General features: G+C 45.9%; 1 protein-coding gene across 1 annotated transcript in view; it reads left to right on the top strand.

The window, feature by feature from the left end:
- The window catches only part of PLB1 (phospholipase B1), a 110,979-nt gene that overhangs the window by 15,779 nt on the left and 68,771 nt on the right, over positions 1 to 26,429 (top strand). The window contains exons 9-15 of the mRNA XM_014593142.1: positions 7,659 to 7,717; positions 11,584 to 11,660; positions 15,764 to 15,807; positions 19,719 to 19,827; positions 21,887 to 21,938; positions 24,837 to 24,917; positions 26,274 to 26,339. Coding sequence (XP_014448628.1) covers positions 7,659 to 7,717; positions 11,584 to 11,660; positions 15,764 to 15,807; positions 19,719 to 19,827; positions 21,887 to 21,938; positions 24,837 to 24,917; positions 26,274 to 26,339 — 488 coding nt within the window. The remainder of the gene's footprint in view (positions 1 to 7,658; positions 7,718 to 11,583; positions 11,661 to 15,763; positions 15,808 to 19,718; positions 19,828 to 21,886; positions 21,939 to 24,836; positions 24,918 to 26,273; positions 26,340 to 26,429) is intronic.

The following is a 26,429-nucleotide window of genomic DNA, read 5'->3' as shown; positions in this document are numbered from 1 at the left end:
ATGGCTGTGATAACCAACCATTTCGTTAGAGGACATCTCAACATCTAAAAGTCAGATAAGATATGATCCTCTTCTTTAATCTCTGACTCCCAAGATTATTGTTTATCAGTGCTTGACATGTAAGAATCAAGACCCTTTTTTTTTTTTTTTTGAGAGATTTTTGCTATAGGGTATGTGTGCTTGCTGGAGAGACAGAAAGCAAGAAATCACCCCCCAGGAGGGATGGCGACGCTGTAATCCCTTCTTTTCCCATTCTTCTCTTGGAATCTTGGGCATGCACATGCACCCAGCCTTGAGTTTTAAGCCACAGGGTTTAGGACACAAACCACAGTCAACTACATGGGAAACCAGCAATGCAACTATTACGCCATCTACTGGCCTTGAGATAGCAAGACCTTAAGATCCGAGATACTCCGGAAATGGGAGCTATTTGAAGGACACAATGAATACATTTAGGCTACCCTAATCCAACCTAGGTGCACATGAAACCAAAGCCCTTACTCTTTTCAGCTGAGTCCAACATTCACAGACAGGTATTAAATCTGTACTTGGGAATCCCCCTGGAAAAATGTCATCCAGAGAAATGGCCTCAGCCAACAGGACAGGAATGAAAACACATTTCAACATTGTGCCGTTGATCTGTGACTGAAGATTCTAACCTTATTTGTAACAGATGAGGTAGGCAAAAAGGCACGGCACAGGGTCTTGTTATTATTTTCTTTTGATAATGAGTATGCTTCTGTTCTGTGGAGATCATTGAAGTTTGCCATTTCTAATCAAAATGAAGTCATGTGATACACATCTTTCTGGAGAAGGTTATCTTGTTCTTATACCCCCAATGACTCAGCACCTAGTAGGAACCTTATGATTGTGTGTTGAAATAATATGAATTATTGGGTATTTCTAAATCATCGAATCAACAATTCTCAGTGTTGAGAAAAAATCTTTAGGGAACCAGCAGTTAGCGTAATGGCTATGTCGCTGGACTCCCACGTAGTCGACCGCGATTTGCATCCCGGACCCAGTGGCTTAAAACTCACGCCGGGCGCATGTGCGTGCGTGCCCAAGATCCCGAGAGGAGAATGGAGGAGAAGTGATTGCGGCGTGACCATCCCCCCGGGGGGTGATTTCTTGCTTTCTGTCTCTCTGTCTGTCTCTGTCTGTCTGGCAAACGCACGCGCCCTATAGCGGAAAAAAAAAAAAAAAAAAAAAAAAAAAAACCTCTCCAAAAAAAAAAAAGAAAAAAAAATCTTTAAAATAAATTAGACTAAAGCACCTTAGTCTAATGTTTAGAATGTTTTCTTCAAATTATTTATTTTATTTTATTTATTATTATTGGGCCATCAAAAAGTCATGATGTATTTTTGCATGGAAAAATATAGAAATACACATCATGATTTTTCCAATGACCCAATATTATTGTTTTTAAGTTTGCTGTAGGGTATGTGTGCTCACCAGGGAGAGATGGAGAGGAGGAGGGAAGGGGAGAACGCAAGCCACCAGGTCCGAACTCAATTTGTGGTCGCGCCTTAACCACCATGACACTTGCCTTCCGAATGATTTTTTTTACCAGTACTATCTTATAAAATAATTGTTTTACCTTCAGGTTACTTTTTAAAACATTTTTATAGTCCCCTTTTCTTTTTTTTTAATTGTTTTATTTAGCTTTCTTTATTTACATTTATTTTAATTTGAACAGAGAGGAAGAGAGAGAGAGAGAGAAAGCAATCCACCAGGTCCAGGACTCAAAACTGCAGTTGTCCAGGACTCAAAACTGCAGTTGGCCATGTGGGAGGCCAGCACCCTTATTCACCATGCTACTTGCCAGCCCCACCTGCTACCTGCCAGCCCCTGTAGTCCCCTTTTTTAGAGAACTATATCCGATCCCCAATACATTGATCAATTCACAGTACGTGGATCTAAACATTACCAAAAGTGGTATTTCAAAATAAGATATACTATTACCAACAGACTTGGGCCCCTGCAGTTTAGGGGCTTCGCTCTTAATAGACTCCATACCTCATGGGATATAAACCTCATCCACTGATCTATGGGGCTTTGGGGTAAAATACAGAGAGTTGGTATATATAATTTTTTAATAACCAATTGACATTTGATAGCCAATGAAAATAAAAGCTTGTGGTGTTTACCTTCTCGTCAGTGGACATGTGTAATTTGCTAAGTGCTGTCCTGTGGGCTTTACAACTTCATTAACGCTTGTATCATTTATTACTAGATGATCCTCTCCCTAGCGTAGTTGGGATAACTAAGACAAATACACTGGGCCAAAGAACTGACTTCAGGTTTTCCAGGGAAAGTAGGAGTAGCTTTCTGCAAATAAGAGTGGTAATAAGGAGCTGAAGGAGCTAGGCTTATTGGCTATCATTAAAACTGGCTATCTTAAAGTCAAGCTGCCTGCTGAGCATGTTCAGATTCACTCCCCCAAGACATTTGGATGAATAAGGGATTCCCTGCCCAACAGCGTCCATAATTTAAAATTTTGAGAGCTGTCAAGTCCCTATCACAGAACCACTTAGCCTTTCATTCAACTTAACATGTTTCTTGAGTTCCAATTTTGTGAACACACATTTGTTCGTATAAACTCATACTGGAGACTCTAAAGGCAGAAACAAGGTTCCAGTCTTATGCCAGCAGTTTATCATTGTGGAAGTCTTTACCTAAGTCCTTAAAAAAAAATCAGAAAGCAAATAGATTAGGCAGCCCGAACTGATCATTAAGAGAAAGTTGGTTTTCAGATTATGGCCCTAGGTGGTTTAAATGGTTGGGTTACCCAAGACAAAGCACTCACATGCCAAGCCTTTTTCCTGGGTCTAATTTCTGTGTGTAGTGGGAGCTCTCCTATCCTGAACTCTGGTGTACAGTTTCATTGCTGCTCTATAATAATCCTAATGCTGCATCAGAGCTTGGATAGCTTCTGATAAGAGGCTCTCTCTGTAGAAATCTCTTTGAGTTAATGATGTGTTCACCAGCTCCTATCAAGGTAGTGAACAGTTTGTACCAGATAATGTTTAGCTAATCAGCTCACACAAATTTATTCTTATCTCTAAATAGTCCTTATCCCAAGGAGAGCAGTTGCTAAAGTGTTTTGCTGTATTTCCAGTCTGTGCCTTTGTCGCAGTTGACGACATTAATGAACCTCAAATCAAGGTCTACAGAATATTAGCCAATGAAATGTATTAGCCTCTATCTTAAAGTAAAATCCCAGATAAGTTGACTCCAGCTACCTAGGCTTGCTTTATTTGGTCTATTATCTCTTGCTAAGAATCTTTCAGAATTACCAAACGGAGAACCACCCACCCCCCCAATCAATCAATCAATCATTTATCTACATAGACATATACCCACATAGACATAGATGTATGTGTGTTTCCTTTCTGTCTGCTACAAATTTAAAAATCAGGAGTGGTCGGTTTCAACTGCCTCTTTAGTTAACTGTAAATAATAAGGCTTTGGGAACAAATCTGCCCGTGTCTTCTACATTTTACTAACCCCAAAGATTCCCCCTAACCGTTGCACTAGATAGTGCATTACAGCAGTAAGAATATAGTGATTAGGGCCAGCAGATGGCATGGTAGTTAAGGTGCTGGATTCTCATAGACCAATCACGGTTTGAGTCCAGGACCTGGAGGCTTTAAAATCATGCTGGGAGCGTGTGCTCCTGTGCCCAGAATCCCAACAGGAAAATGAAGGAGAAGGGATTGTGCCATGGCCATCCCCCCTAGGGGGTGATTTCTCATTTTCTCTCACTGGCAAGCACACGTCCATGGCCATCAAAACCTAAAAGAAAAAAGAAAAAAAAGAAAAGAGCTAAAATAAACAAACCCCTTCCGAGTTGAGAGGAGGGAGTCTTATTTTCCATTTTGTTGCCTTTTTTACCCATAGCCTGATTTCTTTGAAAGAGGTCATTTTAAAGTTCTCCAGCTCCACCCCACAGACGTGTGCTAATGTGTGCAGCTGGCTTTGTGATTTGATATTGTTTTTCTAACCACAGAGTAGAGCTGCAGAAGGCTGGGAAGGGCCACACAGGCTGTAATCATGTGGAAGGGATGTGTGCGTGGGCGTGTGTGTAACGGGGGATTCAAAGCATGGCCATGAGGGAGGAGGCAGAACTCTGAAGAGAGACACTCAGTGGCTCTTGAATCGAATAAGCAGAGCTGCAAACCTGCTATCAGGCTTTGCATTGGCAGCGACAGTTGTGTGAGCCAAGAGGCAGGAGAAATGACTCTGGTCTCTTGATCTTCATGTGCAAAAACTGAACACTGTTAACAGCTTCGTAAATAAGAAAGTGTCTTTATCAGTGGTCCTCAAAATGTGGTGTCTGGACCAGGCTGGCAGCATCAGCACTACCTGCAAATCTTTGGGCCCACCCTAGACCAATTGAATCAGAAGCTCTGAGGGTGGGGACCATCTGTGTTTTAAAGAGTTCTCTAGTGCTTCTGATGCAGGCGCAAGATGAAGGGACCACTAGTCTATATGTGTTACACATATGAGTTCACAGCTATGTTTATGTTCATTTGCACACCGTCACAGGAAGAGGCAGGGTCTTTTGTTTGCCCAGTGATGCCATACCTTCAGTGGGAGTGGCAGTGCCCTGTCTACAGACAGTCTGGGTAGACAAGATGACTCTGTAGGAGAGAAGACCTGGAGATCCCTCTAAAAGTCCTTTCTATTGAGTGGAAGCCTCCTCCACAGCTCTGCATACAGATGTCATTATTGCAACCCTAATTTGGATGTGGATGGGTGCTGTGGGTTATAGGTAGTCCAGGTCTTGTCCTCTGTTCCACTACAGGTTTTATAGACTGTTTTGGCAAAGATGGTCAGGAAAACCTCCCACAGGAAACTTTCAGTTTTTCCATTTTAATCAATGGTCCACTGAAATAATGGGCTGCTTCTCCTGGGATAGGTTCGTCCCTGTGCAAACACTGTATTAGGCTTCTTCCAAGCCACACGAGCTAGTTGAACAACTTAGTGCAGCATCGCACACCAGAGACAATGAAAGGTACATCTGAGAGCAAAGATGAATCTGTAGCAAAGTCGGGGGACCTTGGGGGAATAGGAAGTGAGCTTGTGACTTAAGGGACTGAGCTATAGACAGTATAAAAATTCTAGTTGTGGGGGCCAGCAGTTAGCGTAATGGCTATGTCGCTGGACTCCCATGTAGTCGACCGCGGTTGGCGTCCTGGACCTGGTGGCTTAAAACTCACACTGGGCGCGTGTGTTTGCATACCCAGGATCCCAAGAAGAGAATGGAGGAGAAGGGATTGCAGTGTGCCCATCCCCCCTGGGGGGTGATTTCTCGCTTTCTGTCTCTCTGTCTCTCTCTGTCTGGCGAGCACACGCGGCCTGTAGCAAAAACCTCTCAAAAAAAAAAAAAATTCTAGTTTTAGACCCCCAAATGCACTCGGACTCACATTCATAACATAAGGTAAAGGGTTAGATAGCTACAGTACTGGTACGTATGGGTAAGTCATTACGTATCTAGCAATGTTCATGTTAATCCCCTAATCCATCAGCCAGTCCTGGAAGACCTGTGGCCCTCAACTACCTTTCCAGTGTTACTTTTTGTTAGTCTCTTGTATAAACTCTCCACTTAGCCAAAATGTTTGAGTAGCTGTGCCTTATAGACATCACATGCTTTACTGAACCACTTCTGTGCTTTATGCTTTTCCCTCCATCGTCCCTCCTCACTCTCCCTCATCCTCATCTCACTGTTTCCTGGGGCTTAATTCAAATACTACCTCCTCCATGAAGCCTGCTTGGACTCCCCTTGTCCCTGCACTGCTTCCCTCAGGGGGAGATGGTCCCTCCAGCACTAGAACTTCGTGTCTCTTAATACCTCTTATTGTGTTTATCAGTCTATAAATTATTATAAGAATGGATTGCTCTAATTTTTCCTTTTTCTGTGACTTCTTGGGGCCCTTCTCCACTTCTAAACACTATGTAGTCCCCAGAACATTTGGCCACTGGTTGGTGTTCAATACATTTGTCACATGAATAAATATTATTATCTGCTTGGGGACCAGCAGTTAGTGTAATGGCTATATCGCTGGACTCCCATGTAGTCGACCGCAGTTCAAGTCCCGGACCCAGTGGCTTAAACTCACGCCGGGCGCATGTGCATGCGTGCCCAAGATCCCGAGAGGAGAACAGAGGAGAAGGGATTGCAGCGTGGCTATCTCCCCTGGGGGGTGATTTCTCACTTTCTGTCTCTCTGTCTCTCTCTGTCTTTCTGGCAAGCGCACGTACCCTGTAGCAAAAAATCTCTCAAAAAACAAAAATCTGCTTAGCCACATCACAGTATATGCTTACACTCAAGAGATCAAACAAACAAACAAAAACATAGTCATGCTGTGGAAAACAATGTGGGAGTTCCTTAAAAAGTTAAACATGATATTCTCTGCCAGTCCCACGCCAAATTATTACAAGTAGGCATTCAAACAAACACTTGTACATAAATGCTCTTACTGCCATTCACAAAGGCCAAAGGTTGGCAACAACCCAGATGCCCTTCAATGGATAAGCAGACAAACAGAACGTGGTATATCCCTACAATGAATTACTATTTGGTTGCAAAATGGAACAAAGTACGACGCATGCTTTAACATAGCTGAACCTTAGAAACATTACGCAGAGTAAAAGAAGCCGGACACGGAAGGTCACTTATCATCTCCTGTTTATATGAACGATTCTGAAGAGCTCAATTCATAGGGACAGAAAGCAGATTATTGGTTGCCATGGACTGGGGGGAGGGAGAGGCCTCTGTTTAACTTGATAGAGGTGACTGTTGCTCACCTTGGTGAATGGACTGAATGCCCCTGAATAGTTCACTTTACAATGTTAACGTGTGCTATATATTTTTTACATCAATTAAAAAATATATAAAACTTCTCTTTTCACTTTGATGAAATCGCGCTGATCTTTTTTATTATGACATACTATTTCATCCTAGAAATCATCAGATCCTAGGAGAGATAAAGTCCTGCTTGCATTGCCTCCACAGTTCTCTGCTTACTCCCAAACCGCCTTGCCAGGGATCTGCCGAGGCCTGCCTGTGGCATCAGGTCTCACCAGACGTGATCGAACAGTGGCCCTCTTAACGCAGGAGCCACCCATCAGCTCCTGATCCCTGTGTCCGGGTGCCCCAGAGAAGAGATCAGCCGTCAGACTCCTTGGCTAGTGGTGCTGAGCCTTACTGATAAGGATAGGCTTCTCATATCTTTTACCCAATGTGCTTTGCTGTTAAAAAGTGACGTTCTCTGGGACCAGCAGTTGGCGTAATGGCTATGTCAATGGACTCCCATGTAGTCGACCGTGGTTCAAGTCCCAGACCTGGTGGCTTAAACTCACGCTGGTTGTGTGTGCATGCATGCACAACATCCCGAGAGGGGAATGGAGGAGAAGGGATTCTGCGGCCATCTCCCCTGGGGGGTGATTTCTCGCTTTCTGTCTCTCTGTCTCTCTCTGCCTTCCTGGCAAGCACACGCACCCTATGGCAAAAACCTCTAAAAAAAAAGAAAAAGAAAAAAAGAAAAAGACGTTCTCTTGGTTTTCCAGAAGCTATCGTTTGTTTTGTGGGGCTCTAGGTCTGGCGCTTTCCTAGGATCCCCACTTCGGCTCACTCCTGCTTGTGTTCTCAGTTCACAGGCTGAGGCCCGCCGACATCAAGGTCATTGGAGCCTTGGGCGATTCTATCACAGTGAGTTACCCTGATTGTAGGAGGCTGCAGCAGGGGGAGAGAAGATCTGGATTAAATGGGACCTGGAGGGGAACTGGAAGCTGAACGTCTCACCCCTAGCTCTTAACTGTTGCCTTCTTGGGTCCTAATCACTTTCTTCCCCTTCGTTCCACCTGCTCACTCAGGCACCCAGTGTTCCCACCATTGTGTTTTCCTCCTTCCGTCCAAGCCCATCCATTCCTTTCTGGTTACTGAAATGAAGGAGAGAGTGGGAAGTGGAGGGGCCCAGAGGGAGCCCATCAATGTGGGGGGAGGTTGTCCAGACTCCCAAGCATGATGTAGAACTCCTTCAAGGCCCCAGTGCTGTGTTTACACAGGTAGGAAAGGTAGCAAGGAGAGGGGGAAGAAGATTACACGGGGACAGAAAAACACGCTCATGGCGGTGACGGGGGTGTGGGGATGTGTGTGTGAGAAAACAGGAGTCAGCAGGAGAGGCGAAGGCACCCACGATGATCCAAACCCCGCCTGCAGCTGCCCCACCATGAGACCCCAGGCCCCACAAAGAACTCTCCATGGAAAGCAGAATCAAGCCCTTCGAAAGCCTGGGTAGGAGGGTCCCAGCGGGTCCCAGACTCAAGCTTCCATTCAGTAGCCATCATTACAGAGTCCAGCTGCTGTTCTCTGGGCCAGCTGAATCTCTCCCAGTGAATCCTTCTTCTTTTTTTTTTTTAATTTTTAAATTTATTCATTCATTTATTTTAATTTGACCAGAGTGAGACAGAGAGAGAGAGGGAGAGAAAGTGGGAAAGCAAGCCACCAGGTCTAGGACTTGAACCATGATTGGCCATGTGGGAGTGTCCAGCACCTTAACCACCACGCCACTTGCTGGTCCCCTCCCAGTGAATCCTTCTCAAGGACCAGCTGGCACCTTTCACGCCTGTGGCCTGTTCACAGTGACACCGTTTCAATCATCTCACAACCAAATCCTGTGACATACAATTTTCCTTAAATTCAGCCTATAAAGCCAGTGAAGCTGGACCAGGTGGAGGAGGTGTGCAAGGCCACACATCTTGTCAGGGCCGGAACTAGAGATTCTGGCCCTAAGTCCAGGACCCGATCCAACCCTGTCCTCAAGCACCCTCCTCCCTGACCCCTCAGGGACTTTTCATCCCAAAGGCATTTTGCTCAAACCTTCTGGGAAGGACAGGCAGGCCGGTCCTTAGCACCTTTGTACACCACTTATCCCAAGCACTTCCTGCCCAGTGAGACCTGATACCACCTCCTGGCAACCCCCTGAGCTTCTTAAAGACGCTTTCAGGAGAAAGAGTTGTCAAGAATCAGCACAAGCCGCTCAGGACTTCCTGGGGAGGCCGTGCGTGTGACAGACCCAGCAGGTAGCAAAAGAATTGGGCACCATCGAATAGAGCGCACACTTTAGGAGGCTGAGGTGGGGGGTAGCCTCCCACACTGTGGCCTGGGAGGCCGGTCTTCAGCAGCGCTTGTCTTGGCCACCACAGATTAAGCAGGACAGGTAGAGATCTATGTTTCTGGCTGTCAGTCTTGCACGACTCTAACCAAAAGAATGCAAGTGTATAAATAAAAACACGCATACGTTTGGAGAAATCATGTAGCATAGCTTCAAAGGCATTCTCCCTTTATTCTAATTCAGCTAAGAAAAACTGCTTCCCTGAAGAGCGCCTCTTTCACCAATCCAATCGTAAATATCACTTTCTGAAGACGCCCATGGGAACCAGCATTCTATTTTTGGAGGGAAAAAGGTTGTGAAGTAAAATAAACGATACAAAAGAATTCTACTAAACAATGCCAATTATTCATTATTTTCTGATGCCCTTGAATAACAACCAGTTATAAATCAGTGTATTTTCTTAAACTGAAAGAATATTTACATACTAAATATAAGTAGCAATTTACTACCGCATAGTGATGTTCTTAAAATATTTTTAATCCTGAATTCTAAAAACAGATTCCTATTTTTTCAGTCTAGCTAGAGATAAATGTCAATTCGATTACATTAAAAACAGTTCCCTGCAGGAAGAGACAGAAGACTTCTCCACTTATGCTTTTTTTTTTTTAATTTTTAAATTTATTCATTCATTTATTTTAATTTGACCAGAGTGAGACAGAGAGAGAGAGGGAGAGAAAGTGGGAAAGCAAGCCACCAGGTCTAGGACTTGAACCATGATTGGCCATGTGGGAGTGTCCAGCACCTTAACCACCACGCCACTTGCTGGTCCCCTCCCAGTGAATCCTTCTCAAGGACCAGCTGGCACCTTTCACGCCTGTGGCCTGTTCACAGTGACACCGTTTCAATCATCTCACAACCAAATCCTGTGACATACAATTTTCCTTAAATTCAGCCTATAAAGCCAGTGAAGCTGGACCAGGTGGAGGAGGTGTGCAAGGCCACACATCTTGTCAGGGCCGGAACTAGAGATTCTGGCCCTAAGTCCAGGACCCGATCCAACCCTGTCCTCAAGCACCCTCCTCCCTGACCCCTCAGGGACTTTTCATCCCAAAGGCATTTTGCTCAAACCTTCTGGGAAGGACAGGCAGGCCGGTCCTTAGCACCTTTGTACACCACTTATCCCAAGCACTTCCTGCCCAGTGAGACCTGATACCACCTCCTGGCAACCCCCTGAGCTTCTTAAAGACGCTTTCAGGAGAAAGAGTTGTCAAGAATCAGCACAAGCCGCTCAGGACTTCCTGGGGAGGCCGTGCGTGTGACAGACCCAGCAGGTAGCAAAAGAATTGGGCACCATCGAATAGAGCGCACACTTTAGGAGGCTGAGGTGGGGGGTAGCCTCCCACACTGTGGCCTGGGAGGCCGGTCTTCAGCAGGCCTCTGGAGTCTCTGCCCAGAAACAACATGCTGAAAGCAGGGGGGCGTGCCTCTGTAGGGTGTGTCTGCACTGTGGTTGTAAAAGACCCCGTCCCAGCCCAACTGCCACAGCACATGCTGATAAGCGCTGCTGCTGGGAGCCTGAGGCCACATGAGAGGCCTGGGTTTGATTCTCAGCCTACTCTTTAAAAAAAAAAAAAAATGCTGGGCTCAGTGACGTGTGCTTGTGGTCCCAGCCACTCTGCTGGCTGAGGCAGGAGGACTGCAATCAAGAGAGATCCTGTCAAAAGACACACGCACACTCTGAAAAAGCATAAAAACCCTCTCTCTTCAGCTGAGGGGTGGGTAGATGGCTTTGAGGTTATTACTACTAAACTGCATAGGTGAGACAGAGCAATATAAAAGGTTGATGATACATTTCCTTTTATGAAAGAATGACCTTTCAAAGTGAGGGCAGCACAGGCCAGTCCTATAGCAGAGCAGTTAGGTGCTGTGCAGAGAAAGCCGGATCACGCGTGGCTGACCAGGCTTCCAGTTCCAGCCTCTTTGACTTGAAAAACATGCTGGACTCCCATTGCCCAGGATCCTGGTGGGACGGAGAGTTGGGGGGACAGGGGTTGTGGTGTGACCAGGCTCCATCAGGTTCCCTCTTTCTCTCTCACACATTTTTCTGGTATTAAAAGAAAATACAACCCTGAAGAGAGAGAAAATACAACCCTGAAGTATGTCCTTTTGAAAAGCGGTCTATTTTCCACGTACTGCTGCTGGGCACGTCTCACCTGCTCTTGGTCCCCGCTGAGTTCCTTGGAAGGAAGCATGGCTGTGGCCAGTATCAGTAGTGCCAACTGGAGCACTCGCTCAGCCCTGAAGTGTCAGGGCGCATGTCCACATGTGCAGCCCTCTAGAGTGCAGATTCTCCAGAGCACGTAGGCAGTCCTGGCCAGGACAGGAACACAGCCCTTCTCTTAGGTGGGCAGCAGTGCACCATGAGGAAAAGTGGGGAAACTCACCCTCTGTTCCCTCTCAGGCAGCTTTGGGAGCTCGGGCCAGGCGCATAGAAGAAATCCTCGTCCAAAGAACTGAGTTCCGAGGCGTGTCCTGGAGGTGAGTGAGGGAGGGGCAGGCCCTGAAGACCCTTCATTGCAGAGCAGGGTAAGAGGCAGAACATTCTAGAAAACAATGCCTCAAGCAGAGGGTCGGGCTGCCTAGTCTTCTCCACAACAAACTGCTGGGTTTAACTTGAGAAAGGTATTTATCAGCTTCTTCAACAACTGCATTCCCCAGAACAGAAGCTGAGACCTGAGCGAGGAGGCCTTTGAGGGAGAAAGTGCAGATGGGTTTGGTTGGCACTGCTCCCGGGCCTTCCACTTCTCCCTCAGTGATGTAATCGCGGGAGCCAGTGGCCTGAGTCATGGGTACATCAAAGCCTTTGGAACCAGATTTGTATTTGAGTCTCAGCTGTGTGACTTGGGCACATGACTTAACCTCATTTGATGCGGGGATACTTCTACTATCTGAGCACCTTCCAAGGATTGGGAAGCATTTCAGTGCTGGGCACAGTGCCTGACACAAAGTGAGGGTAAATGGCAGTTGGCATCATTATTAATGTGCTTTATTTTACAGATGAGAAAGCAAGACTCAGAGAGGGCAGGAAGCTTCCTTCCCCTAATCCGGGATGCTCTCCAGGGCAAGCATGCATTGTTTTATCCAGGCATAGTCCGGCTCTGCCTGGTACCAAGCCCCAGCCACAGGCCACAGGCCATGCTGAGCGGGACTCCCACTTCGCTTCAGGCTTTGAAAGGCTGGCTGGGGAGGCTGCATTCTTTTCTGAGCCTGGTGTCTGGTCTTTCCAGCTGATACTAGCCTTACCCAAGGGCTGAACCCCTGGCATCCTCATATTGCTTCACAGAGTAAAAGCCCAAACATTCTGAGATCTTATTAGATGTTCTCAAATGTTCTTGGCAAGAGTGAAGGGATATGGAAAAAGCAATAATCCAGTCAGCTCTGGAATACCGCATGTATTCATGCCTAGAAATGCATCTCACCCACTTCATCAGAAGTTAGGACTGGCTTGGAAGATTGTTTCCTCTCTAGAAGATTTTTGCTATAGGGTGTGTACACTTGCCAGAAGAGAGAAAGAGACAGAAAGTGAGAAATCGCTCCCAAGAAGGAATGACCACGTTGCAATCCCTTCTCCTCCATTCTCCTCTCAGAATCTTGGGCATACAGCGCCCGCACCCGCTCTGAGTTTTAAGTTGTGAATCCGGGACTCAAGCTGTGGTTGACTACATGGGAGCCCAGCAATGTAACCATTACGCCATCTGCTGGTTGCTAGAAGACACCCTTTTAAAAATGGCTTTCCCAGACCTTTCCCCATGCATCTGGATGCGTAGTCTTGGGCAGGTTGCTTGTCCTCTCTGAGCCTTGCTTTCTCCTCTGCAGAAGGCAGTCCTTTCATAATCATGCCGGCTACCATCTATTCCTATTTTGCATCAGGCACTCATGCTGGGCATTTAAATTTGTCTCCCTAGAGCAAATTAGGACAGTTGTTTTGTTCTTACTGTGTTTTCTCTAATAATATAAATACACTGCTGCAGTGACTGGTTGGGACAAGGGACCTGTTCCCTTTGGATGGCAGGGATGCAAGGGTGCAGCTTAGGTCCCCTGCCTGGTGTCAGAGCTCCAAGTTAGAAACCAGAAACTCAGCTCACTTGGTGACTGTTGACACCCATTTTATTTATTTATTTATTTATTTTTGTCTGGATTTTTTAATATGCAGAAAGAGCAGGAGGAATTCCAGTCTTCCCATTGCCCAGGATCCTGGTGGGACGGAGAGTTGGGGGGACAGGGGTTGTGGTGTGACCAGGCTCCATCAGGTTCCCTCTTTCTCTCTCACACATTTTTCTGGTATTAAAAGAAAATACAACCCTGAAGAGAGAGAAAATACAACCCTGAAGTATGTCCTTTTGAAAAGCGGTCTATTTTCCACGTACTGCTGCTGGGCACGTCTCACCTGCTCTTGGTCCCCGCTGAGTTCCTTGGAAGGAAGCATGGCTGTGGCCAGTATCAGTAGTGCCAACTGGAGCACTCGCTCAGCCCTGAAGTGTCAGGGCGCATGTCCACATGTGCAGCCCTCTAGAGTGCAGATTCTCCAGAGCACGTAGGCAGTCCTGGCCAGGACAGGAACACAGCCCTTCTCTTAGGTGGGCAGCAGTGCACCATGAGGAAAAGTGGGGAAACTCACCCTCTGTTCCCTCTCAGGCAGCTTTGGGAGCTCGGGCCAGGCGCATAGAAGAAATCCTCGTCCAAAGAACTGAGTTCCGAGGCGTGTCCTGGAGGTGAGTGAGGGAGGGGCAGGCCCTGAAGACCCTTCATTGCAGAGCAGGGTAAGAGGCAGAACATTCTAGAAAACAATGCCTCAAGCAGAGGGTCGGGCTGCCTAGTCTTCTCCACAACAAACTGCTGGGTTTAACTTGAGAAAGGTATTTATCAGCTTCTTCAACAACTGCATTCCCCAGAACAGAAGCTGAGACCTGAGCGAGGAGGCCTTTGAGGGAGAAAGTGCAGATGGGTTTGGTTGGCACTGCTCCCGGGCCTTCCACTTCTCCCTCAGTGATGTAATCGCGGGAGCCAGTGGCCTGAGTCATGGGTACATCAAAGCCTTTGGAACCAGATTTGTATTTGAGTCTCAGCTGTGTGACTTGGGCACATGACTTAACCTCATTTGATGCGGGGATACTTCTACTATCTGAGCACCTTCCAAGGATTGGGAAGCATTTCAGTGCTGGGCACAGTGCCTGACACAAAGTGAGGGTAAATGGCAGTTGGCATCATTATTAATGTGCTTTATTTTACAGATGAGAAAGCAAGACTCAGAGAGGGCAGGAAGCTTCCTTCCCCTAATCCGGGATGCTCTCCAGGGCAAGCATGCATTGTTTTATCCAGGCATAGTCCGGCTCTGCCTGGTACCAAGCCCCAGCCACAGGCCACAGGCCATGCTGAGCGGGACTCCCACTTCGCTTCAGGCTTTGAAAGGCTGGCTGGGGAGGCTGCATTCTTTTCTGAGCCTGGTGTCTGGTCTTTCCAGCTGATACTAGCCTTACCCAAGGGCTGAACCCCTGGCATCCTCATATTGCTTCACAGAGTAAAAGCCCAAACATTCTGAGATCTTATTAGATGTTCTCAAATGTTCTTGGCAAGAGTGAAGGGATATGGAAAAAGCAATAATCCAGTCAGCTCTGGAATACCGCATGTATTCATGCCTAGAAATGCATCTCACCCACTTCATCAGAAGTTAGGACTGGCTTGGAAGATTGTTTCCTCTCTAGAAGATTTTTGCTATAGGGTGTGTACACTTGCCAGAAGAGAGAAAGAGACAGAAAGTGAGAAATCGCTCCCAAGAAGGAATGACCACGTTGCAATCCCTTCTCCTCCATTCTCCTCTCAGAATCTTGGGCATACAGCGCCCGCACCCGCTCTGAGTTTTAAGTTGTGAATCCGGGACTCAAGCTGTGGTTGACTACATGGGAGCCCAGCAATGTAACCATTACGCCATCTGCTGGTTGCTAGAAGACACCCTTTTAAAAATGGCTTTCCCAGACCTTTCCCCATGCATCTGGATGCGTAGTCTTGGGCAGGTTGCTTGTCCTCTCTGAGCCTTGCTTTCTCCTCTGCAGAAGGCAGTCCTTTCATAATCATGCCGGCTACCATCTATTCCTATTTTGCATCAGGCACTCATGCTGGGCATTTAAATTTGTCTCCCTAGAGCAAATTAGGACAGTTGTTTTGTTCTTACTGTGTTTTCTCTAATAATATAAATACACTGCTGCAGTGACTGGTTGGGACAAGGGACCTGTTCCCTTTGGATGGCAGGGATGCAAGGGTGCAGCTTAGGTCCCCTGCCTGGTGTCAGAGCTCCAAGTTAGAAACCAGAAACTCAGCTCACTTGGTGACTGTTGACACCCATTTTATTTATTTATTTATTTATTTTTGTCTGGATTTTTTAATATGCAGAAAGAGCAGGAGGAATTCCAGTCTGGGTTGATTTTTTTTACTTTTTGACTGAGATTCAAAGGAAGAGACAATCTCCACGTCTCGCCCCGGGGTTGTTTCTCGGCAGAAGAAAGGCCTTTCTAGGTAATGCCTGAAGTGTTTGAGCATCACAGTCATTTTAAACCTTTTTTTCTTTTTCGGTTCTCACAAAACAGTGCGGGTGGAGACGAAACCGTGCATAATACAGTCACCCTGCCCAGTGAGTACACCTGATCCTGGGTGGTTTGGGTCCTGGGGATTAGAGGGGGAGGGATCTATGCTCCTGCGTGCCTCAGCTGCGCCCCCTGGAGGTGCCCGCGGCTTTGAGATGGAGAGTCACCTGTGTTCAATAGAGGGCGCTGCTTCCCGGCGCTGCTTCCCAGCGCTGCAGCCTGGCTCAGTCACCTGAGAGTAATACAACCCAAGGAGTTGGAAGTTGCTTTTTGGTTCATTTAATTTTGTTTTGTTTTAAAGAGAAACGGCCTTTGTCCAAGGAAGGGAGTAAGAGAGAAAAGCAGAGCTCAGGCCAAATCGTAGCGTAAATCACAACCAAGTGAAGGTAACCCAGGTCTACTTGCCTATTCTGAGCAGAGCACCTAGGTATCTGTACCTGGCTCGCCCAGGCACCACCGTGCACGGGCGACCAACGCCACTTTAAGAACAGTTGCTATTGCATCAGGATGAGATGCAGTTCCCTTGTTCAGGCTCTGCAAACAGCCATGTTTAGGGGCAACATTTTCCTGAATTACTTCAACAACAACTTGCTTGGGATGATTCTTTAAAGTCTGATTACAGTCTCCAAAGGGCCTGGTCTTAGTCATCTTTTCACTTTCTTTGGTATATGCACATCCCAGGGCTTGTTCTTAAAAACATGTGTGCAATGAATATCTAAATTGAGCTCTTCCCCCTTAAAATATTGTGGCTGATAATTTTCCTGAGAGGAATTTAATTGGTTCGAGTTTTAGTTACTTTCCTAATACATATCTCTTTGCAATTCATCTTCAGAAGCTAAGAAATATTTGAACTTTAAGTCACCATGATTTATTTTTTAAGAGAGATTTTAAGCTATAGGGTGTGTGTGCTCACCAGAACAAGACAGAGAGAGACTGAAAGTGAGAAATCACCCCCTTGGGGGTTGGCCATGCTGCAATCCCTTCTCCTCCATTCTCCTCTTGCAATTTTGGGCATGTATGCAAAGTGTGAGATTTAAGCCACCAGGTCCAAGACTTGAACCATGGCTGACTACACGGGACTCCAGCAACATAACCATTCCACCATCTGCTGGTTCCAGTCACCAGGATTTTGATAATAGGGACTGCTTAACCTCCACATCGCCAGGGCCAATCAGACCTCACATTTGTTATCTGCTTTGGTTATTTGTAAATGTTGGTGAATTTAAGTAGGTACAGTTCTGTGCCACAAGTATTTTGTGTCTTCTTTATTTCTATGTCTACACATAAGCGCTATAAATAAGTCCCCTTATTGCTAGGAGATGGCTTGGAAGGCGTTTGTGAGTGTAACTTGGCTGTGACATGGCACTGCAGATACCACAGTGTGGGGCGCTCTAAATTCCCAGGCTATTCATGCTGTTATCACAGAGAACATGACTAGAAATGATCAAACTCTTTAATGTAACTCATTGAATGAGTTACAGTGGATTGAGACAATGTCACCCCTCAGTGACAAGGCCACCTCAAGTGGACTCCCCTGACATACTTAGCCGAGGCATAGAACATTGGCTGTTTAGACTCTTTCTTGCTAGAGATGTGAAGGCAACTCGTCATAGGGGCTGGATAATCCAGGGGGAAATACCTATATGTATGTATAAGAAATGTGTTAGAAAACATATGAGGATGTGGGCCAGTTAGTATAGTGGTTAAGGTGCTGGATCCCTCATGATTAACTGTGCAGTTCAAGTTCTGGACCTGGTGGCTTGAAAAAATGCAGTAGGTGCTTTGTGCATGTGTACGTGTTTTATTCTTAATTCAGGTCATAAGTATTTATTTAGCAGTATGTGAGGCTCTGGGTATATATAGATCCAGCTCTCAGAAGTTTTTAAACAAGCTGGGGATATGGAAAAATAAAAAGTCAAAAATTCTTTATTGGGACCAGCAGTTAGCATAATGGCTATGTCACAGGACTCCCACGTAGTCAACTGCAGTTAGAGTCCCGGACCCGGTGGCTTAAACTCACACCGGGCATGTGTGTGTGTGCCCAAGATCCCGAGAGGAGAATGGAGGAGAAGGGATTGCAGCGTGGCCATCCACCCTGGGTGATTTCTTGCTTTCTGTCTCTCTGTCTCTGTCTATCTGGTGAGTGCATGTGCCCTATAGCAAAAATCTCTCCATAAAAAGAGAGAAAAAGTTAGGTGTACATCCAGTATGATAAGGGCATTGAAATGTATGAGATTGAAAATATCAATGAAACTGATCCTTCAACTAGGCTGACTAGGGGAGGGAGGGAAGGCTCAAGATCAAAAATGAAAGAGGGAGACTCTGCCATCCTTACAGAAATAAAAAGGATTAGAAGGCAATGTTATGAACATGTGGCATGTGTATACCAGTCTATTAGATCATTGAAAGGAAATGAACAAATTACCCGAAAGACACTACTGAAACGAACTCAGTAAGATCTAGAAATCTGAATAGATTTAACAAGCAGAGACCAAGTTGGTAATTTGAAAACCCCAGCAATCACACACACACACACACACACACACACGAATGAATAAACCCAGGCTTTTCTGGATTTCCTGGTAAATTCTAGTAAATTCTATTAAACTTTAGTACCAAGTAGCAATTCTTTTCGAAGTATTTCTAAATATAGAAGAAGAGGTGGTACTTCCCAACTCAGTGTGTGAGTTTTCCCCTGATACCAAAATAAGACAAACACATCACAACAAAAGAAGACTACCGATCAATATCTCTTATGAATACAGGCAGAGAAGTCTTCAACAAAGTACTAGCAAATAAAATCCAATCATATAGAAAAAGGATTATATCCTTTGGTCAAGTAGGATTTAGCTCAGAAATACAAGGTTAGTTCTAAACCCCCAAATCAAGTAATGTAATATTCCAAGTCAGTATAACAGGAAAAAAAATATATATGATCATCTCAGTGGATCAGAAAAAGCATTTTAGAACATCAAATGCCTCTTTATGATAAAAAAAACACCAACAAACTTGGAATAGAAGAAGATTCCTCAAACTGATAAAGATATTCATGAAAAGTCCACAGCTCACATCATACTTAGTGGTGAAAGATACAATGCTGCCCCCCCACCCCCCAAGATCAGGAACAAGACAAGGATGCATGAGCTTGTCATTTTTACTCAAGATTATACTGGGGGTCCTAGTCATGGCAGTTAGGCAAGAAAATGAAAGAAAAATCCACACAAAAACCTGTACACAAATGTCCATAGCAGCATTGTTCACAAAAGCCAAAAAGTGGAGACAATTCCAATGCCCATCAACCACAGTGAATGAATAAAATGCAGCGGATCCATAAAATGCAATGTTATTCGGCAATAAAAAGGAATGAAATACTAATACAACATGGATGAGTGTTGAAAACATCATGCTAAGTGAAAAAGAAAAAAGCCAGTCTCAAAAGATATGACTTCACTTATACGAAATGTCCAGAACAAACAAATCTACTGACACCAAGTACACTAGTGGTTTGAGGGAATCTGGAGTGATTGCTAATAGGTAAAGGGTTTCTTTTGGGGGTCATGAAAATGTTCTGTAGTTGACTGTGGTGACAGTTGTATGTATAACTATGAAGATAGAAAAAGCTATTGAACTGGTAAATTTGAATTGGTAAATTTTATGGTAAATGAATTCTATCTCAATCAAGTGATGAAATATTTAGGGAAGAAATACATGAGAAAAGCACCTCCCCTAGACCCTCTTTTATTCAACAATAATTGAATAAGCACCTATGGTGTGCTGCCATGTGGTTGAGCATCAGCCTGCGGAACATTTATTTCCGTGCCTCGTGAGTAGTGAGGATAAGACTAAAGACTGTGGGGTAAGGGCTCTGCTTTGCCCCTGACACCTCTGGTACTTATCTAAGGGACCTGGTGATTGTTTGAGGGTCATTACTAAGTATGTCTCTTCCCTGTGTTTCCAGATATTCTCCGGGAATTCTCCCATAACCTGAGGGGCTTCTCTACCGGTACAGGCAATGAACGGAGTGCTAATGCCGCCTTCAACCAGGCCAAGTCTGGAGACAAAGCTGGGTGAGCAGGGGCATCCTGGGATTGAATGACACGTGCACTCTGAGGACTTGGAGGGGGCTCAGTTGGCCTAAACTGGGGTTTAGGGCTGAAGAGTTGTTGGGGGGAGGCTTGGTCCACATTCTGAGGCTCAAAGACTGTACAGGGATCTCTCGGGGAGAGAGGTCAGACACAGTCATCTGCCAGCCTTCCCCCAATTCCATCCCAGGAACTAGTCCCAGTCAACTCTGATGCCAGATGACTTTGCTTCCTTGTAAAGCTCATGTCCACACAGACAGTGGTTGGGGGAGGGCTCTCTCTGAGTCCTGGTTGTCACCGTGCTGTTATGTTTAGAGTCCTGCTCTCCCTCCTTTCCTCAGACATGCTCTTTGGGCAGGTTATACAGCTTTAGACTCTGTATTCTTCCTGTGAGATGGGGAGGGTGCCAGCCCCAGGTAGGGAGACCCTGAGTCTGTGTCCCAGCTTCCTCTCTGGCCTCTCTCAGACTCTGAGATGAGACAGGCCATGAACCTCTCTCACAGGGCAGTTGTGAGGTACTATTGCCATCTTGGGTGTGAAAGTTCTAGAGAGCTGTGAATAGTGTAGACTTTCTGAGTCAGCATGGTGGTCCCAGCAAGAATATTGAAGGGCTGCAGGGCCCAGCTGGGGAAAACAGCACAGAGCTTGCTATGTCATGGTCCTTTGACCTGGCTGGCTGGTCCCATACTACCACTGCCACCAGCACCGGGTCTGCATTTCTGGGTCCTAGAGTTCTGCTGAACTCCAGGACTCAAGAGCCTTGTGTGCTACTTGGGGCTTGCTGCCTGGTCAGAGAACAAGTGAACACCACACCCAACTGGTATGCATAAGCGTATCGATTTGTCTACAGGGTCTGTCCTTGTGCCCTGCAGGCTTATTCTAGTTCCAATCATAACCCTTATATTCATCCAGCAGTGTACGATTTACAAAGCACCTCTATGTTTACCATCCCTTGGGTCCTGCACAATTATCTGTGAGAAGAACAAAGCAGGGAGTTGAATTCCCATGTTTTACTAATGAAAGACCTGAAGTTCAGACAGGCAAATAATCATCTCCAAATCCTGGCCCATAGCCACAGCAGCCACCCTTAACTTCACATGAGGAAATAGAGGCTCAAAAAGATGAAGCGACTTACCCAAAGTCCTCACCAAAGTCATCTGAAACCTATTGTCCTGTTATCTGTACTAACTGGCCAAGATCAGGCCAGTTGGCTGGTTGTTGAGAGGGGAAGAAGGGGACAACTAACATTTCCTGCTCTAGGCATTGTGCCAGGGACTACATTGATAGTGATGGTGGTGGCATTAGTAGGAACACTTCCGTGGATGCTTGCCAGGTGCCACACACTGTTCTAAGTTCTTTAGATGGCTCCTTATTTTTTCCACCAGCTCTGTGAAGAGTCTATGCTTGCCATCTCTATTTCACAGAGGGAAAAACTGAGGGTATCAGAGCTGGCAGTACTGGGGCTCAAACCCATGCTGTTTGGCACTAGCAATGGCCTCTACTCCCCACAGCTGCTTTGCTCCTCTCCTTGGCTGCTCCTGGTTACCCTCTAAGAGGTGTTTTTCTCCATTTTGTAGTCTTTTAAAACTAGGATTTAAGTCCGTTTTCTGCCATTAGCAATAGGCAACTAAATGTCCAGCTCAAGTGCACCTGACTCAATCATACCATGCTGAGATCATGTCACCTGCCCAAATGGGGACATCCTGAGCCATGCATGACATGAAATATTCACATGCAGGCCTTCTGTTTGCACAAAGCTGCTGTGAAGAGAAAGTGAAGCAGACTGTAAGACACTGATCAGAAAATAGTCACACAGAGGGTCACCGTCTTCCCGAGCACTGTCACTACCCAATCCCCACCCCCAGTGGAGGCTGAATGGGGAAGGAGCTCCGTGTCATGGACTTCAGGCCCATTTTCCTGCAGGAGACTCACCCTGGCCCTCCTCCCTATGGATTTGATTTCTTCTCTCTCTGCTCTATTTCCCTTCCTGCCTCAACCTCTCATTCTCTGCTCCTCATACAACCTCCTCTGTGTGTCCCCTCAGGAATTTACTCACCCAGGCCGGGAGCCTACTAAATCTATTGAGGACTGATCAGGTGAGCCTGGGAAAGTCAGGGAGGAACTTCCCTGGATGGGAAGTGGGCAAGAGAAACCCAGCCACCCAGAGAAGGTCGTGAGGTTAGAGATAGATGGGAGCCAGGCAGATTTCTCACAGCCATACCTGAAGCTTGAAACTCTGCTCCCATTCATCTGTTCATTTGTCCAGCCAGCTGCCCAGATTAAACATTTATCATGGGTAAGGCACTGAAAACGGGCTGGGGGTTCACAGAAGAATACAACACCATCCTGTCCCCATAGAGCTTATTACTGGAGGCCAATGTGAAGAGTCAGAATTACACAACAGTACACATACACGTAAGAAGAAGGCTATATATTGGGTTGTTGGAAAAGTCATGACATATTTTTCCTGTGTCTTTCAAAGATCATTTATTTATATAAAGAACAAATATCAATCAATGACATATTGCCCATTTCGTTTGATAACATTTTGCCCACTCTCTGTGCACGCCACAATTCCTCGTTCATACTGTCTTTGTCGGAAAAACAAAAACAAGGTGCTGATTTACAGCCCATCTGAGTTGAATGTTATACCACACAAAAAGTTTTTAAGAGAGAGCAACAAGTGCAAGTCTGACAGTACAAGGTCAGGCGAATGTGGTGGGTGTGGCAACACATCCGTCCAAGCTCCAATAATTTTTGACAGGTGATCAGACTTGTGTGTGGTCTTGCATTGTTGTGATGGAACACAACTCCTTTACAATCAATGAGCTCTGGATGGTTCTGGGTGATGGTTTCATTCAACCTGTCCAATGGCTGACAGTACACATTCAAATGGATTGTTTTGTTCCTTGGTACGAGCTCAAAAACCACGGCACCTTTAAAATCCCATCACACTGAGAGCATAACCTTCCTCTGACGAAGGTCTGCTTTTGATGTCATTTGAGACAAATCATCACATCAGGACCAAGACCGTTTGTGCACCACATTGTTAGAAACAATCTACTTCTCATCGCCAGTTATCAGTTGCTTTAAGAAAGGATCATTTTCTTCACATTTAATGAACGTATTGCAGATGTTTATACATGCCATTAAATGAACTTCTTTGAGTTCATAGGAACCCCAATATCAAGCTAGCTTATGTATCCCAGCGTCTTTCAATGATCATGAACACTTGAATGATGGGTGATCAATGTTTCTGCAATCTCTTGTCATGTAGCATGGGTCTGACTCAAACAATGCCTTTATTTTGTCATCAACCCCAGTGGGCCTCCCTGACCAAGGAGCGTCATTGAGGAATTTCGTGGAACATCCTCGGCACTGACGTTCTTGCAGGGCATTGTCACCCTAAACTGTACACAACTTTTTTTTTTTTTTGGAGAGGTTTTTCGCTATAGGGCGCATGCGCTCACCAGACAGACAGAGAGAGACATAGAGACAGAAAGTGAGATATCACCCCCCAGGGGGGATGGCCACGCCGCAATCCCTTCTCCTCCATTCTCCTCTCGGGATCTTGGGCACACACACACACGCGCGCGGCATGAGTTTTAAGCCACCGGGTCCGGGACACGAACTGCGATTGACTACGTGGGAGTCCAGTGACATAGCCATTACGCTAACTGCTGGTTCCCAACTGTATGCAACTTTTCACAAGCTTGACATGTGTTCTTCCCTTTACAGAAGTAAAACAGTAAAATATGGTGAAAATGCACAGCTTGGTCTTCCATCATCAGCATGTTGTAAAATCCCCAAATTTAACCAAATCATTCATCTTTTTTTTGAAAGAAGCTAGAACTGTCAGCTGTCAAATGACATTGCAATAATAATAGACTCAAATGACTCTAGTACGTCCAAAAATGAACTAGCGCCACCTGTTGCAAAAATGTGTCATGACTTTTCTGACAACCCAATAGAAGGTGGAATAGGTGTGCAGAAGAGAGGACACGTCTCTCTGCTTGGGAAAGCCAGAGAGGGTTTCTGAGTCTAACAGATGAACATACGAGCTTCTCCCTCCACTGGAAGCAGGCTTCTCAATTCAGGCTTTTTTTGGAGCTATTCCCAGGTGGATAAAATAGTTAACGAGAGGGACTGGAATTATTTTTTTATATAGTTGAGTAGACTTGAGTCTGTTTATTATAGGGAAGTTTTCAGGGTATGTCTACCGTTAATATCAAACTCTTCCAATTTTTTTTCGTCATCTGTCTCCTTCCACCTGCTTGCAGGCCTAGGTCAGAGAAGCAGAGCTTGGGACCATGTCAAAGGCAATGAGGGTCACAGCTGCCCTCAGACCTGCGTGGAATGTGCATGGCCACACCTCTTTCACCCAGCCCTGTAACTTAAAATACTCCTCTGGGTCCCTCTTGGAGGAGGCAATCCTCATGGTAACAAGTCTTTTCAAAATACGTTCTTAGAGCTGCCACCTTGCTCCAACTAGTTTTTCCAGCTGGACTTATTCATGGGCAGCTTTAACCAGTGTGAGTGATCTGAGTTTGGAGAGCTCCCTCTTAACGAAAGATGGTCCTTTCTCCCTTTAGGAAAAACTGGAATCCTAGAACACACATTCCTTTCCCATGGCCAGGACTAGCTTCCCTAACCCCCACCCACTTCCTTGCTCTACTGGAGATCAATGCAGCTCAGAAGGCATCTATACCCACTCCCACCAAGACCGCTAGTGGAAACCATGTTATGTGATATCATATGATATTGTGTATGGACAGACCACGTGGAAATTCAGTGACTTCCCCCAAAATAAATGAGCCAGTTAGCACCCATGATCTGTAATCTCAGCACCTCCAAACCAAAGGAGAGAAAATATGCAGGTCCATTAAACACTCTGGTTTGTGAGGATCCATCTCTTCAAGTGTTTAGTGCCTTATATTTTCCTTGCCTGGACTCTGGAGCAAGACCCTTACATGTTCGTTTCCTATTCATTTCAGAGGATAAACTTTCGGAATGACTGGAAGATAATAACTGTATTTATAGGGGGCAATGACCTCTGTAATTTCTGTACCAACAAGGTAGGTCTCTAGCCCTTCCCTCAAGACTCACTCTCGAGGGAGTATTTCAGGAGCACAGCCTTGGCTGCTGGAACAGAGCAGCTAAATCTGAACACAGGCCGATGGTCTGCTTGGATTAACTCTGAGATGTAGAAAGCATTCACCTCCAGGGAGAGATTCAACAGGATCCGTGGGATTGGCCATAAGATTGAGGCCGAGGAAGTTCCCTGTGAGGAAGCCTGCACATGTCATTCTAGAAAATAACATTCTGATGATTTAGAGAATTCTCGCCTGTCTTCATAGTTGGTAAGTCAGCTCCTTCCTCCAGTAGTCGGAGCTTTGCCTTCTCTGCCTCTGTGCCATCCCTTGTATGGAGAAAGTTCATTTCCTGTGAAGGCCTCCAGGTGAGGTTCAGAGCCAAGTCGTTCTGGGCTGATGGGAAACCCAGGATCAAGGCTGCTGCACTGTGGGGAGGGCACCTCTTTCTGGAACCCCAGTCTCTGAGCTGAAAGAAACCCCTCAGGCCATACTGACCGGCCTCCCGCCCACACCTATACCTGGCTCTGTGCTAGCAGTTCAGTAGGAAGGACCAAAACACAGGGTCTGTCCTAAAAAATTTACACTGCCAAGTGAGGGAGACCTGGACTACCCAACACAACATGAGAAAGACACCCCAATGGGCTTCTTGGGACTCACACAGAAGGGGAATTTAGAATCTCAGTTGCTGGGGGAACTTGGTGTGTTGGGCGAGGGGTTGTCATCAGAAAGGTTTACACAGAGCAAGAGACTTCCAGCTGGGACCTGCAGATGAATGCATGTGTCAGGCAGAAGGGGACCAGTGGAACAAGTTTTAGGAAGTGGTGATCTTGCTGTAGCCTAGAAGCACCTGCCCAGAGAGATGAGCCTGTCCCCTACACATAAAAAAATAAATAAATCCTCATAAAAACCACAAATACCAAGATCAGGAGAAATGTTAGTTAAAATGCATTTACGCTAGGGGTGGAGGGCTGTTTCACAAGACCCTCTTCTTGTCCCATTGTCTGGGGCTCCCATCAGAAGAGGTCAGGCTACAGGACCAGAGTGTTCAAGGTGCAGAAAACATTTGAGGGCCTGTGCTCCAGTATACCAGCTTGAGAAGGACTCAGAGCTTTCCAAACTCCATGCAAAGAAAGAGCATTTCCCTGAAGAAATGTCACAGCCATGACAAGTCTGGGAACTACGGGATGCTGTTGTAGCTGAGGTTCCCAAAGACTATATTTTAATATTGCCCACTCTGACTGATGAATAACAAGAAGGGGACCCAAGAGAGAAAGTACCCCAGTCTGAGAGAGATAGGGGTGATGAATGGGATTCAAGAGCTACTTCCTCTTCCTGCAGGGTACTTACTCTGCTGAGAACTACTCAGAGGCCATCAAGAATGCTCTGGACTTCCTTCAGAGAGAGGTATGGAGGCTGAGCCGTACAGCCCTGGGCAGCTCCACCACAGTCTTGGTCTTGGCCCTCAGCTCTAGGCTAGAGGCAACTCTGGCTTCC

This window comes from Tupaia chinensis, unplaced genomic scaffold (assembly GCF_000334495.1).
Source record: "Tupaia chinensis unplaced genomic scaffold, TupChi_1.0 Scaffold139757_1, whole genome shotgun sequence".
NCBI lineage: Eukaryota > Metazoa > Chordata > Mammalia > Scandentia > Tupaiidae > Tupaia > Tupaia belangeri.
The sequence above is the reverse complement of the archived record's forward strand: the minus strand, read 5'-3'. Positions and strand labels throughout refer to the sequence as shown.